Genomic DNA, 12,009 nt, shown 5'->3' with positions numbered 1-12,009 from the left:
ATAGAATTCTAAAACTCAATGGTGGCACTGTATTTCCTCATCTGACATAACTTCCAAATATGGTTCTGTGAGGTTTTATTGATTAGTGACATGAAGAATAAAAGGTCAAGAAAAGTAGTGTCTGAGACCATATTCATGGCAAGCTCCACCTCAACCTCATTCCCTAATCACTCTTATGTCCCACCTCCCTGGGAGCTCATCAATACATAGATGCTTGCTAGCTCAAGGGCATTGCTCTTTGTTTAAAATTAAATGGCACCCAGTATCATATGACTTAAGATCTGAGGTTTCAGTTGGACTCTGCATACATGAGGCCACTCTTTGGTATTCATTCATTGTATGCCTTATCCTTGAATTTCTTCATTCTCCATATGGCCATGAATTTCCTTATTTCCTTCGTGGTTTTCAAAGATACCCAGAACAGCAACTTCCTGCCCATGGGGCAGGAGAACACGAACCCATCTCTTCTGCCCATCCAGAGTCTCTTCACTCAAAGGGAAGGGTAATTTACACCTGTCCCACAGAGGCTAAATTCAATGAATTGTGAGACTATAATCACAAGCCATTTAAAACCCCATTGTTCCTCAAGTATTTCTCCATCTCCAAAATACCACTCCTCCATGTTCCACTAAAGTCCTATGTTGTTTTAAGTCATTAGTATAGAAGAAATTATTTCCATTTTCTGGAAAAATTTTGTCTGGAAAACACAGACATGTTTTTTTGCTGTATTGGAATTCATAAGAAATTATCTACTGAACTTTAGAAAAGTAACATGGATGCTTGAAAAAAAAAAAATCTCTGACCTTATGAAAGAAAAGTATTTAGATGCAAAGTAGGCAACCAAGGCTGTGGAAGCCACAGGCAAAGGATGACCACAGAGCTTGGTCCATTTGCTTGCATAGTCTACATCCGCGTTCTTCACACGAAACCAACACCTGAGCAGTTTCCAAACCCTGTATAGCATCTGGGGTAGTTGGTATTAGCTGTCAGACAGAATTGAGTTATCTGGAAGGGGGTGCTTCTGGGTTTATGTTTGAGAGGCTTATGTTTGGTTTATGTTTGGGTTTATGTTTGACCGTATGGGGAGACCTATCTTAACTGTGGGCAGGAACACTCTCAGTGGGCATTCTGGACTGCAGGACATGGAGCCAGTGAGCTGAGCCATCGGCACCCGCTGTGCTTCTTTGGTTGTAGGGGTGACGTCACGGCTCCCTTGACTCCCTCCAACCACAGAGTTCGGACACTGAATTAGGAGCTAAAACAAACTCTTCCTTCCTAAGTTGCTTTTGCCTGGTCATTTTATCACAGAAACAGGAAAAAAAAAAAAAAAAACAAGAATTATCTGACTTCAAAAGAAACTCTCACTCTGCCTTTACAAAGAATCTAGTTGCCATTTTACTGCCTAAAGCGGCCTATTTCACCTTCCAGTAAAGGCTCTCCTGCAGGACTTGCTTCCCAGTTACGTGTTTGCTTCACAGCTGTCACATGGTCAGAGTGTAAGAATCAAACATTTTGACACAAATAACATGTTCACCCAATCGTGTACACACAGGCAGGTGGGCACAGTCGCTAGGCCTGTAATCCCAGGCCTCAGCAGAGGGAAGGAGAATCCAATTTCCAGATCAGTCTGGAATACCTAGCTCTAAAAAAATAAGCAAACAAACATATAGGTGTAGTTACGTTTGAGATGAACAGACAGCAAATAAATAGCACACAATGTTAATGGATGCAGGAAAGAAAACAACCTAAGTCCTCTTCTGCTTCTGAACCTTTTTCGTGAAAGGTAGGCCAGCAAATGCTGGCAAAAGGGAACTCATGATCTAATGTGTGAAGAGATGACGAAGTCCCTGAATGTCTAGGGACCAAGCCCAGAGAACTAAGACTCCCAAGAGAGTATCCAACAACTGAGTTATTGGGAGAAAATAAAGGGCATTGTAGTCCACGAGGGGGAGAGCTACAGCTTCACAGGCGGTGGACCAGTGGACTTGACATGATCCCAGACAGCTGGGATGGATCAGCAACAGTAGAGGGCACGGACTTGGAAAGTTGGAATCCTCAGGAACAACCCTGGAGTCACTAGGAACCATTTATGCCAGATTAGCCTGACTTTATTTCAGAGATAAAAACCAAGACAAACAAACAATCCTAAATGAAAAAATTATGGAAGCATATAGAAGAACCTAGATTTTAAAAAGAATATATAATAAAGATTTTATGACTTTTTTTGAAAGTAGGATGGCGACATCAATACAAGTGGATTTTAATTAATTTATTTAGAGTATTAAATACCTGTTCTGTAATGGACATCATCCTGAGTACCAAGAATTAAACATAGCAAACAAGATAGCCATGGTTTTGCTTCTCAGGAGAGAAATATCACTCCTTCAAAGTCCAAATAAGTAAGCTACTGGAAAGATTTTATAGTAAATACTGTGGAAAAAAACAAAGGCAGACATAGAGAATAATGAAGAGGGTCTCCGTCCGTGGGCATTATCAGGCTCTGAAGCACTCTGAAGGACGAAAGGCTCTACCTTGCTGTGAAAAGGTGTGGGGAGATGCCAATTCCAGGAATGGGCAGCAGGGGCAGATCCTTGAGGTGAGAAAGGCACTGGAGCACTATCCCACTTGGAAGACCACTGGGTGACAGGCCATTGGTAAGATGAAAGAAAAGTGCAGGATGAAGTTGGAGACATTGGCAGGGACACTCAAATCACAACATGGAGGTTTTATATATAAAGGCTGTCATGGCTTGCCCTTTGAAACTTTCGATGATTACTTAGAATCTACTTCTATCCATTATTTACAAATCTGTCATCTTGGAAAACAAAAAAAAAGAAAAGAGAGAGAATAAAGAGAAGAAATAATAAATTTAAAAGAAAAATAGAATTCCAAAAGTTTAACAAGAAGCTGGGCTCTGTCTAGACTCTGAATCCTGGTTTTGGCATTCCCTCGGTGACCTTGGACAAGGTACTCAGACCCTTTAAACCAGATATGAAAGACAAGGAAAGGATTAGACATAGACAACTCTGATGAGCCTTCTGCATTATCTGTCTGCCTCTCTGTTGGGTTCTATAAAGTTTGCTGAGCCAGGAAAGCAGGGTGGTACCTCCCAGCTTGGTTTCTCTTGTCCAGCCTCTAACAGAGTTGGTCATAGACTAAATATAGGCCCTCAGATTAATATTGGCAACATTATTGCCAATAATTAATGGCAATATTGATCATATTGCCAATAAATGATATTCTCAGATATTATTCTCAGGCATTATCCAACTGTTCGAAAGATCGAAAGACTTAGGATAGCCAAATTCTAGAAAACAATTTGAGACTTTTGGATCCTTTATCAGGGAAGATAGTGGCATAATTTATGAATTCTCAAAGTTGAAATTACTAAGCCAAACATTTTACTAGTCTTTTTGGTTTAAAAATTCAACACCGTCTCAATTACATGTAAGGGCACAAAATATTTGCAAGATAATGAAACTTTAAAAGTATTACAATTCAACTGTTTTTTAAAAGTGTTTTGGTTTTAAGACAAGCACAAATAAAATAATTTATCCTGTATTTAAAGAGAATCAGGGTAAAAGTTAGGTTTAAGTGCATAACTGCACCCATTTTGCAAAGATGGAAAACAACAAAATTATTTAATGTATGACAAATTTTCACTACTATACAACAAAAAGAGATTGCCTATGCACCAGCCACCAAGCACAGCTTTCTGCATCAGGCCTTTGCACAGCTTCCAGGAATTCATCCTGTAACAGGTGGGGACCCTGGTGTACCTATGCCACCGGGGAGTTCCTACTCCAGCCTCACAGGAGGGAAAGGACATGCCTACCACACTGAGACCCAGCCCTTTCCTGAACATTGTAAATGCCCCTGCTGAAAGAAGAAATATGGTAATTTGAACAAAAAAGAGAGATGTTCAACCACCAAACTACTCTAGATTCAGAAGTCCAAGTACAGAAACAAAACCAAAATGAACAAAGCAAGACCTGGTGCCTCCAGAAGTGACCAGTCCATATTTGCTTCATCCAGAATCCACCCAGGGCAGTTTTGTTTCCCCTTCACAAATAATTCAGTTTGTAGAGAGAATATCTGTGTACTATATGGATGCAACCTGTCCATTAGAAATACCCATGGCTTATAGGAAAGGCTAGAATAAAAGGTGGAACATCCAGGAGGAGGAAAGAATTCTGGGATAGAGCCAGCTGTGGGAGATTGGCCCAGGAAGATGTGAAGAGACAGACACATGGTACCTAAGCACAGGTAACCAGCTATGTGGCAGAATGTAGGCCAGAATAGATGGGATGTTTTAGTTATATCTAGTCAGAGAAGAGCCCAGTAAATGGCCAAGGTATTTGTAAATACTTTTGAGTTGGAGTCTTATTTCTGGGACCATGGGCTGGGAGGAAGAACCAGGACTGAACTTGCAATTACTTTTTACCTCAGCCATTCCCTCAGCTCTCTTCATACTTACCCGTTTGCCCACATTCCAGGGTAGACTCTCAATGAGGTAGCATCTCTCACCTTCTCACATCTTACTTCCAAGGCCCCTCGATAGCCCGACATCACAGTCTTGAATGGCTTGCCCATGACCTAACAATGACATAAGAAAACCTAAGACCTGAGGCTGTAGAGATGGCTCGGTGGTTAAGTGCACTGGCTGCTCTTCTATGGGTCCTAAGTTCAATTCCCAGCATCCACATGGTGGCTCATGACGAACAGTGACTCCAGTCCCAGGGAATCCTATGCTCCCCTCTGGTTTTCAAAAGTACCAAGTATACAACACGCTGCACAGACATATATGCAGAAAGAATATTCATACACTTATAATAAAAACAACCAAAACAAAATAACAAAATACCCTAACCCTTAGTCTCAGGTCCCTGACTTGGAGTATAGCTCAACACAAGTACTCTTAAAACTGACTCAGGATTTAGATTGTTTCATCTTCTATTTATCATGTAGTGTTCTCGTCATTAAAAAACTGGGAAACAGTGGAAAGGTTATTGTGATGACCTGTGAAAGATCGCACAATGGGAGGGAACAGGTCTTCAGAACCTTCCATGTTAGTTTCTGTTTTAAAACTATGCTGGCCTTAAACTCACATAGATCTCCTGCCTCTGCCTCCAGAGTGCTGAGACTATAAGCGTGCACCACCAGTGGCCAGCCTGAATTTTTAAAATTTGGATGCTTCCTCATTGCTCAAGGTTATTATTCCCCAGTGAACCTGTAACACCAGCACTCAGCACATTCTGCCTCCTCTTGGTTTCTGAGATTGTGTCTTTACTGTCCTATCTAACTCCAGAAGACAAGGTTTCATCTTGTCTTCAGTCTATCCATTATAGTGAACACCGATGAATGCGCAAGTATCCCAGGCATGGAAACAAAAGCCTCAACTCATGCAGACCTCGGAAAGGCAAGCTCTCCATCCTGCCCACATCAACCGTCTTCTCAAAGATCTCACTCGGGTCTCAAGGACAATCACTTAGATTCTATGTGCCATGGCAGCTGGCACAAGGAATGGGAGCAAACCCAAGCCTCTCACAAGGGCAGCATCCCGGAACCCCGACCCTCTCCAGACCCAAGCCTCTCACAAGGGCAGCATCCCGGAACCCCGACCCTCTCCAGACCCAAGCCTCTCACAAGGGAAGCATCCCCGAACCCCGACCCTCTCCAGACCCAAGCCTCTCACAAGGGAAGCATCCCGGAACCCCGACCCTCTCATAAGGATAGCATCCCGGAACCCCGACCCTCTCCAGACCCAAGCCTCTCACAAGGGCAGCATCCCCAAACCCCAACCCTCTCCAGACCCAAGCCTCTCACATGGGCAGCATCCCCGAACCCCGACCCTCTCCAGACCCAAGCCTCTCACATGGGCAGCATCCCTGACCCTCTCCCCATTACCATTTCACTTTGGAAACTTTCTCCTCTTTCCTGCTCAAGTCAGCACATTGTAAGGCAAACAGGCACTGGCGCAGGAGTAAGGGAGCGAGCCTGTGACTGACAGGTTAGCATTCTCACTCTCTCAGGCTCACCTCTACCGAAAAGGAATTTATGTGTTTTATGTATTTATTTTACTATAAAAATAAGAGGTAGTGCCTGCCTTAATAAAGAACAGCACCAGGTCAGTGACAGGGCCGGGAGGTGAAGCAGCTTTAAGATGAGAATGAAAAGCAACTAGACCAAAATGTCAGAAAAGTTCATCAGCTCTGAGTTTTGACAAAACGAAGCTTGGGATTTAAGTATCAGTTTTTATGGTTCCAGCCATTATAAATCTTATAAAAATGTCCACGGATAGATGAACATGGATTGCTCTGTAGAGAACAGTGATTTGGACTCAATATTTTATCTAAGAATATAAATTTGATTATATTATAGTTGTACTTAAATCAACTTTTTTCCCCTTTCTTTTCTTTTTTCTTTTTTTTTTTTTTTTTTTACTACTTCAAGCCAGAAAGTAAAATACTGATACGTTCTCTCTGTAAAAAGACAACAGTGCTAGGGCCAAACTTTAGGGGCACATAACAAAATGGGAACAACAATTAAACCAAATGGCAATACTATTGTTTAAAATGTTATTACCACCGTAAGTGTATAACCATGCATATAAGTGCACGTAAGTGCACATTATAGCAACTATATGTATTCTGCATATGTGAACAAAGTGAGGGACACAGAGGGGAGGGAGGGGGAGGGTGGGCGACGAGGGAGATGTGAAAGACTCCGAGCAGGAAGAGAGAGAGCTCCGCACCCCCGCACCCGCTCCAGGTAATTCTGGCACTGCAGCCACTGCTTGGTTAAAAGCACTCCTTAGTTTGGAATAAAATGTGCCACCCAAACACCAAAAACACCAATTTAGTCAAAAGGCTACAGTGGGATTCAGAAAAATACACAGTGAAAAGAAGAGTTCAGTGTACTTCCATATTGGTGATTTTTCTTTTCTTTTCTTTTTTTTTAAATGTAAGCTACTAATATTTTAACAAAAAAATTAACCCCAAAGTTGCATATTTATATTGTACACAAACTGAAACGTAAGTGCCTTTTAGCACAGTGGACACATGCTTACATAAAGTCAATAGTTACACTTAAAACAATCTGCATATAACACAGGAAAAGTTCTGAAATACATAAAAGCATTAATATTCTCTATAAAACTATAGTGAGAACATCAATTTGCTACAAGCATATAAAAACATCAATGCTCTCTCCGAGTTTGAAGTTCTCTTCACAGCATCGCCTGCTCACAAACAGTCCTCCTCCAGTCCTCAGGATGGACTTATCGTTCCTCAAGAGGTTCATTTTCCAGGTACATTGTAAGCTCAAGAAAACAGACCCAACAATTATGCAATATAATTACGTCATAACAATTTAATTGCACATTATGCTTTGAAAGTAGGTTTGGACGAAGTTCTCAAACACTTTGGTATATGTTCCTCAGGGACATCTACTACAAGTAACAGAAAGATCTATGTTCCTTCCATCCCCATCCTGCACTGAAATGAACAAGTCTTTGGTTAAAGGTCCACGTTTCACGCATTTATCTTCAATTAAATGGTCCCCAAACCACTAAGTGGAGCTGACGCGTCCCGGTGCACAGACTGTCACTGTTTCTGGTACGGCTGGATGCTCTAACGCGCTCATCTGCTAAAGTTACTGCTGGTTTCGGCCTCTCACTACAGAGCAGAGAAGTCACCTGGCTCTCACGTCTGAGTCCTGCTGTGAACGCCATGACACTAACTTGCAGTGGCTACAGACACTGACTCAGTGTGATGAGGCTTCGAAAGCGAGAGAGCATTCAACTTAGATTTAGCTTATTCTGACAGGTCAGTATTAGGTTGTAGGTGAATCTGCATTAACTACAGTGAGTTGTCAGGTTAATGCTTATTTTAAAAAACCCCAAACCATTCCATGTACAAGAGAAAGTGTGGCAAATGTATAAACAGCAGATACACAAGGAGAACACCAAACATACTTTATTAGCACGAAAAAGCAGCCAGAACAAGGCACAGCAAGCAGAAACATACGATAGCAGTTAAAGGGTTAGTGTTGCATACAAATATAGCATTTCTTTCCGGAAGCCCTGGCAATAGCCATGGGGATATAAAGCAACCTCCTGCAGCAGCTGACATGAAGACCGAGGAGCACTCGGCAGCAGTTATACAGCACGCTAACACACAAGAATGGATTTGGCTACTGTAGTGCAAATGTCTAGGACAGAACTGAGAACACAGTCCAACACAAGAAGCAACACTAGAACTCGACAATACATCCTGAATCGTTCACTCAAGTTGTATTATGTAATCCTAAGTGACAAAAGGTGCCAAGTAAAGTTATTTACAGGCATCATGGGTGTACAGTACCTTTTAAATCTGCAATTTAGACTTCAGGTTTTCTGTTAAGAATTAACTGCACTAAAATTGTATAATATAAATTGTACGTAAGTAATTCAGCTATGAGCTTACAACAAAGATAAATACTGCCATCCAAATGATTAATTATAGTTTAATACAACTCGACATCGTCAACCACTGGAGTTACTACTATCTGATGTGTCTGGGCATCTCCTAGTCTCATTTTCCTCTGGGATCACAAAGTCAAGGGCACAGGAAATTCCAACTTTGATGAGACAATGTGTGGACTGCACATGTCAACTTAGAAAAAAAAAAAAAATATCCCACTGGAAACTCCAACTGCATGCTCTCTGAGGTCACTGTGCTCACCCCAAATGAACACTGGGGCTTGTACACACAACTACACCACTAACCTGTGAGTCTCCAGCTTTAAGAACTATCTTAGAAAAACCTGGTTTATTTTAGAGCCTCCTTCTTTGAGGAGAAAAAGGAGACTACAAACCACACTGACATTACACAATGCCCTGTGGCCAGAAAAATTGCATTTGTTTTTCTCTAAAAGGAAGGCAGTCATTTATTCACTTATTTGTTTTGGACTTTCAAAGCTTGATTTATAGTAACTACAAACCACTACTTTTTGGAAGGTTATAAAAAATTCTTAGAAAAAATAATTTCAAACATTAGTCACACTGTTGAAATACCCATCCAATATTAATAATTTGTTCTTCAGTAAGAAATAGAATTCTTCATAGCAAATGCCCCAGAGTTGCCTCCCTCAGTTGTTACAGCCCACCTAACACCTGCAAATCATCCTGCTGTCTCTAGGCACCTTTGTCTGAGTAACAGCAGATCCCATCGGACAGAGGCTAATGACTAAGCTCCCATTCTGGGTGGAAAATCCTAGCAGCCGACTCTGCCTCCTATGGGTGCTGTCTGATGCACATGAGAGCAGACCTAAGTAGTAAGTACCCTTTGGGGACAGGAGTTACTTTGCCTTGACTGGCTCTCGTTCTAACCAGCGGACCCTAACTTTTTGTTTATAATGATACTCTTTTAAAAAATCCTGTAACATCGACGGTAGAGGGAGCCCGTCAATCCCATCATACGTAGTGCACCTGCAGATCACTGCGCGGCAGATATACTGCAGGCTGAAAGGAAAAGTCCTATTTAGTGATATCGTAAGCAATGGTTCAAAAAACATGCAAGAGCTGGGGTCTTTATAATGTTCGAGAAGCCCCGTGACAGTGGAGGAGTGAAACACGCAAGGGTCATGGGCATCGAAGCTGAAGTTGTGGTTCCACTGCTCGATTCGGGCGTGCAGGGACCTGTTGTAGCGGCGGAAGCTCACAGAGAAGAGGTAGTCCTCCTGTGCAGAGTCCCTGAGCAAGAACGTGCCTTCCGGTTTTCCTTCTAGAAGGGCTTCTGCTTCATATCGGTCCATCACGCCCCAGTAACAGGGATTCCCTGTGATCTGAAGTAAATCTGGCACAAGGCAGTGTATGTAATCGATCTGCGTGTGGACTTTCCAAGCTCCTTGTCTGCTAATGTGCGAGTGGCTGTCCCCGGACACCTGGCGCTGCTTCTGCCTCCGTGACTGCAGACAGAGGGTGGTTGAATCCTCTTCTGAGTCACAATTCGTTTGTGGAATTGCAGAACCATCTCCACTTATTTCCGTCATCCCAGGGGCTAACTTTGGTCCCAGTTTATACAATGGATTGACCTGTGCAGTAGCTTCAAAGGTGTGTATTTGTGCATTGGGAGGGGGATCCACCCCTTCTTCGATACTAAGCCGTCTTCTCTCTCGAAGCCTATCTTCTTCATCTTCTGTAGACACCAGTGATGGATCAAACGTATCAAAAAATGTTGAATGTGGGCTCACAGGAGCGGTATGCTGTTTAATCAAATGCCACTTTTGTGCTAAATCTGAGCCAGCAGGAAAAGGGCATTTCTCCAGCATTAATTCTGAAAGATGTATTTTTCTTTTATTGGAAAAGAGAGGCTTTGACTGCTTGCTGTAAGTTCTCATGGGGAAACACAAACCCACAGTGTCCTGGAGCCTCTGCCTCAGAGAGCGGTTCCCGACCGCGCGGCTGGAAACACTGTCCATGTCGTGCATGGAGCTGACTCCATAGCGCCGCTCTCGCCTCTGAAGGCCGCTTCGAGTTCTACCAAACTTTTTCTCAGTATCCAAGGAACTCTGGGTCTTTGTGGAACAGGAATGTTTCTTCTTTCCTCCCCACGGGGCATGTCTAGAGTAGGAGTCTCTTCGTGCAAGCCTCGTTCCTGGGGTGGCGCTCGGGTCGCTGTCCTTCTCAATGCTTATTTCAACAACCTGAGGGATCTCTGCAGCACAGTTTTGGTTCCGTCTTGAGAAGGTCTTTGAAGGGCTTAGTCCCAGCTGTAAGGCAACATTTTCTCTTAAAGGACTACTCTGTTGCTGGGGAGCGGCCTCTCCCAGATTGATGCTTTTCTCCTTGACAGACAGACATCTGTTGGGATTCATGTCCACATTCTCACTGTGGCTTCCTTCATGGCTGAAGAGATTCTGGCACCTGTATTTGAAGTTGTTCCACATTTTCCCCACTTTATCCATTGATTAGAAGAGCTAAGGAAAAAATAGAAAAAAATTAATTAATGTGAGAGGCCAACGCAGCTGGAAAATGCAGTCGTTTCCCTTCCCATTGGGAAAGGTACATGTCCGTGGGGAAGCGGCCTTACATGGGCCACACCTAAGCAGTGGGCAGCAGTGAGCCTTGGTACCACTCGGGCCTACTCTCGCTTCCCATTTCCTTGATTCAGAGAGAACTCTAACTGAAAGGAAACAAGCCCTCTCAAACTCTGCTTTCCTCTTCCAGGCAATAATTGAACTTCATTATGATACTGAATTGCATCTCCTTATTTAAGTAACTGAATGGTCTCAGACATTTAAAGGGGAAATATTTACTTCAAAAGTTGTAATATGCAGGTTTTGGTGAGACAGCTCAGTGAATCAAGGTGCTTGCTGCCTGCTCTGATGATGTGAGTTCAATCCTCCTTCCCACATGATGAAAGAGAGTCCTCCGAGTTGTCTTTTAACCTGTGTGTGTATACACGGTCACACATACAATGTGTGAACACACACATGCCCATGGACATATGCATACACACAGTGCAATCTAAAAGTTAGTATTACTTATCAACCCCTTGATGTTCTGCACAGCACAGGTTTCTCTTTAAAGCCCCATCTTTCTATCCTTCCCCATTCCACAATGTATCAAATTTTATCCTGATTCTGAAGAAGCAGTTTGACTAGGAAGGAAAAGGTGAAGAAAAAGACTGTAATACTTTTGGCTTACAGGCAAGCATGTCCTTAAAGGGTTCAAGTTGGAGGAGTAAGATTAGGAGTAATGCCAAGGGCTCTGACACTTAGAATTAGCACAGGGCTGTGACACTAGCAATTAACACAGGGCTGTGACACTATAGCAATTAGCAAAACAAAGGTACAAACTATGCACCTGCTCTCTACCCCCAGCCCTGCTTAAGACAATTTATAGTACTTCACAAAAGGCACCTAAGCCTATAAGTACACTATCCCACTTCAGTGATGAGCAAGCTGTTAGAAGACATGGGGAAACCTATTTAAACCTGTCAGAAGCCTAGTGCCCCAGTCCCACGA

The 12,009-nt window shown here is 42.7% G+C and overlaps 1 protein-coding gene across 3 annotated transcripts in view; it reads right to left on the bottom strand.

Moving 5' to 3' along the window:
- Positions 1-7,960: 7,960 nt before the first annotated feature.
- Positions 7,961-12,009, bottom strand: part of Socs5 (suppressor of cytokine signaling 5) — a 29,930-nt gene continuing 25,881 nt past the window's right edge. For all 3 annotated transcript variants that reach the window (XM_034514077.2, XM_034514076.2, XM_076942415.1), the window contains exon 2: positions 7,961-10,959. In XM_034514077.2, the coding sequence (XP_034369968.1) occupies positions 9,340-10,947 (1,608 nt within the window). In that variant the 5' untranslated portion in view covers positions 10,948-10,959 and the 3' untranslated portion in view covers positions 7,961-9,339. The remainder of the gene's footprint in view (positions 10,960-12,009) is intronic.

Source organism: Arvicanthis niloticus, chromosome 11, assembly GCF_011762505.2.
Source record: "Arvicanthis niloticus isolate mArvNil1 chromosome 11, mArvNil1.pat.X, whole genome shotgun sequence".
NCBI classification, from domain to species: Eukaryota; Metazoa; Chordata; class Mammalia; order Rodentia; family Muridae; genus Arvicanthis; species Arvicanthis niloticus.
Note: the sequence above shows the minus strand (reverse complement) of the source record. Positions and strands in the feature narration are given on the sequence as shown.